At 37.3% G+C, this 6,000-nt stretch overlaps 1 protein-coding gene across 1 annotated transcript; it reads right to left on the minus strand.

Annotated features, from left to right (window-relative positions):
• Positions 1–819: 819 nt before the first annotated feature.
• Positions 820–1,949, minus strand: LOC135598061 (LOB domain-containing protein 41-like). Its single transcript, XM_065091584.1, has 2 exons — positions 1,629–1,949; positions 820–1,527 (listed from the first exon to the last, which is right to left on the minus strand). Exons 1-2 carry the CDS (start codon positions 1,816–1,818, stop codon positions 962–964), a joined length of 756 nt encoding a protein of 251 aa, XP_064947656.1. The 5' UTR covers positions 1,819–1,949; the 3' UTR covers positions 820–961.
• Between the last annotated feature and the right edge of the window lie 4,051 nt (positions 1,950–6,000).

Below are 6,000 nucleotides of genomic sequence, written 5' to 3' on the forward strand. Positions count from 1 at the left end.
CAGTATTTCCTTGTATAGTTAAAAAAAAACTATTATGATCAGAATTCTTAGCTGTTATCACGTATAATGCCCGAATCAGCCGCCACCAAGCAAGTATTCTAGCATCTGAATCAAGACCGAACCCACGCTTCGATCATTCATCTGAGCCAATCCACCCCATACGATCCATGTCTGTGTGCATAGCCCCATACGGAGTGTGCACAAGACAACAACAAATCTCGGTCCGGCCTTTGATCTAATTGCTCCTATCATTCGGTCTGATGGGCCTTCGTGGACCATACTTTAAACCACAGAGCATGCATTTATCTCCTGCATGAAGCGACGATACATGCTTCCTACAACTTATCTTGTGTATTGCGACTCGAATGAACACCATGTCCGAGCTGTGAGTTGACGCACGGCGCCGAACGAGACCTACGAGTTTAGTTACCGCCCTCCAACTGCGATCATGCCCGATGCACCCATCGCCTATTAAGCAACCGGGAAATGGACGTGAGGTGGAGGAAGGCTCTGCATCGATGCCACCTTCAAATCAACTCACAGTTGTCCATTTGCCGTATATGTGACAGGGGCCATGCACCAGAAGATAGCTAGTGGAAGCGTCGAGAGCCTGCTTTCGACGTTCGAATTACATCACGCAAAATGGATGTCGAGGAAGATGACGGCGGCTGCAACGCTGTCCATCCCTCCATGCCAAACTTATGTAGGACGAGCTCGTGACACCCCTATGAAAAATGAACCTAATATGATGCCAGACTACATTATAGCCCCATCCACACCGCATCGAAATAGACGGCGGCGGCGGCGGACGCTACACATTTTATGAGGGAGGGAGGTTAAAACAAAATTAAACCCCGCTAAGCGTCGAACTGAGGTTACTTCCGGTCCACCCACTCGCATGCCGCTGCGGGCCCCGAGAGTAAGAGAATGGAAGGTCCGACCGCAACCACACTTCCACGGGTCATGCCGCTAAGCTGAGCCTCGGCCCCACCGGTCGCGCGTCCGACGGCGACGCGCCCCGCACTTTCGCCTCCGCTCCTCTTTCCCCGGTCCGGTTCTCCGGCTCCAGGCCAAGCCTCAGGTCCAGCCGTACGCCCTCCGGCTCCCCCAGGATCACGTGCGATCCCTCCGCCGAGAACGCGCTCCCGTCCTCGCGGCTAGCCTCCTCCTCCGTTTCGTGGCTCGCCGCCCGTCGGAAGAGCCCCGGCTTCGAGACGACCAGCGCAGCTGGACTTCCGGCCGAGCGCTTGAATCGGGTCCGTGACTTGGGGGCGACCTCGTGGAGGTCCCCGGGTACGACACCGGCGCTGAGGTTCTTGGACACATGGCGGATGTCGTGGGCCTTGAACGCCGGAATAGCGCCAGCGGCGGAGTCGGACGAGATCTGGATGATGGGCGCCCCCTTGAGCACCGCCTCGACGGCCGCCTGGCACAGCTGCCAGCTGCCGGACCAAAGCAATCCCACCGAGCCATATACCGGGTTAACGATCCGCCCACAAGCCTCGAACAACAGCGACCGGAATATGGCTGACAAAGAGACACACGCACGACGCTTTCAACTCCCAGCCTTTACAGTAGAACGATCATCATCACTCAAATTCCTCCTGACGCAAGAGATATATACATACCAGGGCGGAGGTGTTCGGTGCCGGCGTTGATGAGGTTGACGAGTCCGGCGCGGCCGTAGAACTTGGCGAGGAAGGCGGTGGCGTTGGCCTGCGCCTCGGGGTTCTTGATCCACTGCAGGCAGGGCCGGATGGTGCACCCGTCGCTGCAGCCCTTCCGCAGGATTCGACATCCGTTGCAGCTCTTCCTCATCTGGTATCGACAACTTGCAACTTACAGCAAATTCTCTCTCTACAGGCAGAAAGGCTCCAAAAGAAAGCTGGCTTGCAAACGGAGCGGAAGAACGAGCGAGTGCGATGGAGCAGACGGTTGGAAGGGGAAGGAGTTGCGGACTATATAAGCTTGGAAGGTGGATGTAGGATTGATCGATCATTGTCATCATGGGATCACGTAGATAGATGTCCGCATGTTGGAGGATGAATCAGAGTCTCCAAAACAGAGTCTCCTATTGCGTCTTCCGCGTGAATCAATTCATGTTCTTACAAATGAATGGCAAAAACGAGAGCGACGCAGTTTCTTCATCATTGTTGTGTAACACATTTTTCAGATTTTGATTGCAACGAAATATATTTTTTTAATTTTCTTCATCATCATTCTCTTACTACTTAATTTGTATTGTATCGGTAAAAAAAATAATAATTGAAAGTATCATTTAGTTAGATGGGAAGAACTTTAATAGTTTATCATAAAATCGTAAGTTCGAATCCTGTATTTATTATTTATTATTTATTATTTATAATAAAATATATAATAATTGATCGAAATTAATATGTTAGACACATAATTAATTCATGCATACTAATAACCATAATGATAGAGTAATATCAAAATTGCTGTCAATATTATCAAATAATAATAAGATAACATGTCACGTCACAATTAGCATAAAAGAACAAAAAACTTTAATCGATAGTTTCATTATGTCAGTAAAATCGAATAAAAATACTTTTAAATATTTTTTATTATACCAAATATCGAGATTCTTATATACATTAAATTATAAATAATATGTCAATATAAATATATATATTATTGTTACTTATTGATATGATTTGTGATGTTATGCTTCATAAATATGGTAAATAATATGTTCAGTTGTCAACTTTTAAAGTTGAAATATATTATTTCCAAAACTATTATTCTCAATATTGTAAGAAATTTTGGTTGAACATGCATAAGGATCAATATTTACTTGAAGTATATTTTGTTAAAAAAATATATGGGCATTCGGCGTAATAAGTTTAAGTATGCTAACGAATTTAAATATTAGATTAAGTAATAATAATAATAATAATAATAATAATAATAATAATAATAATAATAATAATGATACATATAGTGATTAGAAATGACGATTCAATTGTAATTGACCTTAAGTGAATCACAAAAGCTCGATTAGTTTCAATATGATTAAAGGAAGCTTAAATTATAAACATCATGTGTGTGAGGAATAATAAATTGTTTATCTATTGGATGGAGTAATAAAAAATTAAATAAAAATATAAATTAAAGAAGAGTGTTATACTAAACTTATTGATATATTTAGATAAAAATATAATATTTATCAAATAAAATTATACTCAATTAAAGTTAATAAAATCTTATAATTATATTAATAAAAAAACTTAAAATAACATCCAATAGGATTCAACGATCTACACTTATACTTTAAGATAACTTATTAAGTTTATCTATTATATTTTTGCTAATTACATGTGTCCAAAAAGCTAATTACGTGAGTGATGACACATGTGATATATTACACAATATTTTTTTATTGTTATTATTATTATATATTTTTTTATTTTTTATTATGTGATAAATATATATTGTGATGTCTTTAGATTTATGCAATGAGAATTGGATCATGATGAGATTATGATAGTGAGACCAATTCGTCTATGAACACATATCGCTAAATATTTCGATCATAGATTACTCGAAAGAGACATCAAGATAGCCAGACAGACTGATGTATTATATACCCGTCCATATGATGAAAGTAGCTGATCTCATAGCTGCTTATGTGGGAACAATAATGATATAGCACAGGTGCTCATTAGAGAATGAGTTCACTGAATGATTTGCTTACGGAATGTTAGATGGTTAATAATAACTTAACGTAAGACAATGATTCCGTAGTCTTAGTTGTATGTCTGGTTCTTAGACTTGAGACACCAAGGATACATTATTTGAGTACTTCGTTCTTTGAAACCAGACTTATAGGTCTGAAAGTTCTGAATTTAGTATATATGGTCATTGAGAACGACAACCAAACTTACGAAGGTAATTGAGTGTCAATAGAATATCATTCATTTTCGATATCATGAGAGAAATATCTCGTGGGCTTTCACTTAGGAAAATCCATAGATATAGTAAATTGGATTATGATGAATTATTAGAGATAATGAGTTATTCGAGAGAATCCAATTAGAGTGAGACTTGAATAGATTTCGTACAAACTTGATAACACTATGCCCAATATATGATCTTTGGGATATTAGATATATGAGAGACTATAAATACATTGTAAATAAGGGCATACATGTCCAATGGATTAGACCCCCCTATATCATCCAAGGACTATGACACAGTGGCTTAGTACGTCCATAGTCGATGAATTAAGTGAATTATTATTAAGATAATAATTTAATGAGTTATAAAAAGTTCTAATAAGTGTAACTCACGATCAGCTCGATATTGAGCCTAGATGGTCATACACATATGGTGAATAACGTGATAAGTAGAGGATTGAATATAATATATCCAATAAATTATTATTTTATTGGATCCATTGAGTGAGACTCAATAGAGCTTATAGTGGTTATTGGATGATTATATAATATTCATTAAGTTAGAATAATTGGATGAAGATCCAATACCCATTAAGGCAGATCCATTAGGATAAGTAAAGAGGGATCTTTGTATATAGGAGTTGGGGCTTAACGGATCATTGGCTAAATCCCTATTGTTGCCATCTCCTTCACCTCCTCCCTGCCTCTTTCTCTAGTTGACTACCTCTTCTCTGGTGTGAGAGGACAACAAGAGAGACTGATCCCTCCTTGGTTATTGTGGTGTGATAATGCACGACCGTGAGGAAAGAAAGTGTTGCGTGAAGAGGTGTGTCGTCGTCGTATCTGTTGTATAGATCACCGTTAGAGAAGAGTTTGCAAGAGCTCCTTCATCCACGGACTGAGATCTGCAGATTATGGGATCTATGATCTCCCCTATGTGAGAATGTCTCAACTACTTTATGTAGTTACGCGATTTTATCGCTTTCGAGTTTTTCGCTCACAATCTTCGCACGACGATTAGATAATATTATTTTAGGAAACTAGTTTTTGTTTTTACTTTCTACTACATATGTGATGCTCTCTGTTGTTTCCCAATAATTTTGGTCTCATCCTCTTTACCAACTTGATAACTCATGATCCTTTATTTTCTTCTTCAACTATATTTTTAGTTTTTCTCATGGAGACTAGGAAACCTTAGTTATAAAAATGGTTGAGGTAAGAAAGCCCAATTCTTCCTTTACTATATCTAAGATTTTAGTTTTATAGATTATATGATAATGTTTTCAACTACTATTGAGTAACCTACACTTTGAATTAATATTTAATTTTTAGATATATTTTGTATAATTCTCTTGTGATTCTAAAACCTCTAGTATGGCTACAGAGTTACGGGTGGCCTAATATGAGGTACTCAAAATATTTTATTTTTTGAAAAGGGATTCTATTCGATCTGAATTGGCTTTTTTAATGAGATGATTAGACTCTGTGCCTTTGATATATTTAAAAAAAATTATTTATAGTTTTGTGAGATTTGAAATTGAGTGAATATCACATTTGTGAACAAACGTTTATAATTTCAAATAGTCCAACTCAATTTCAAAATAGGTATTGGTAGTGAATTAGGAGGATAATTTAGCCTCTAATAATTCTATTTGAAGTTAAAAATTAGTGTGTATTTAGTTTTATATATTTCTCAGGTTTTTATAAAATTTCATAAAAATTCAAGATTGTTTGCTCAGTTAAAATGGTGAAGTAAATTTTTTTTACAAAATTATGTGATGGTTTAAATGAGACTAACCAGTTTATTTGATTATATAGCATATTATAAATAATTAACGATAATATTTAGATAAATTTTTAGGTTGAGCATAGTCTATTTAGTTTGGAATTTTATCCAAAAAAATTATAAATTATTATTATGAATTATTATAAATTAATAATTTAATAGATATGTTTCTTGATTAAAGCATTTCATGATATTATGCTCTCAATTTGATATGTGTACTACTCCCTAGTATGCTGGATCATTAATGAATATAATCTTTTATTATTATTTTTATTTTTGAGTTAAATTAGGTAA

The sequence above is a fragment of the Musa acuminata genome, chromosome BXJ2-1 (genome assembly GCF_036884655.1).
Source record: "Musa acuminata AAA Group cultivar baxijiao chromosome BXJ2-1, Cavendish_Baxijiao_AAA, whole genome shotgun sequence".
NCBI classification, from domain to species: domain Eukaryota; kingdom Viridiplantae; phylum Streptophyta; class Magnoliopsida; order Zingiberales; family Musaceae; genus Musa; species Musa acuminata.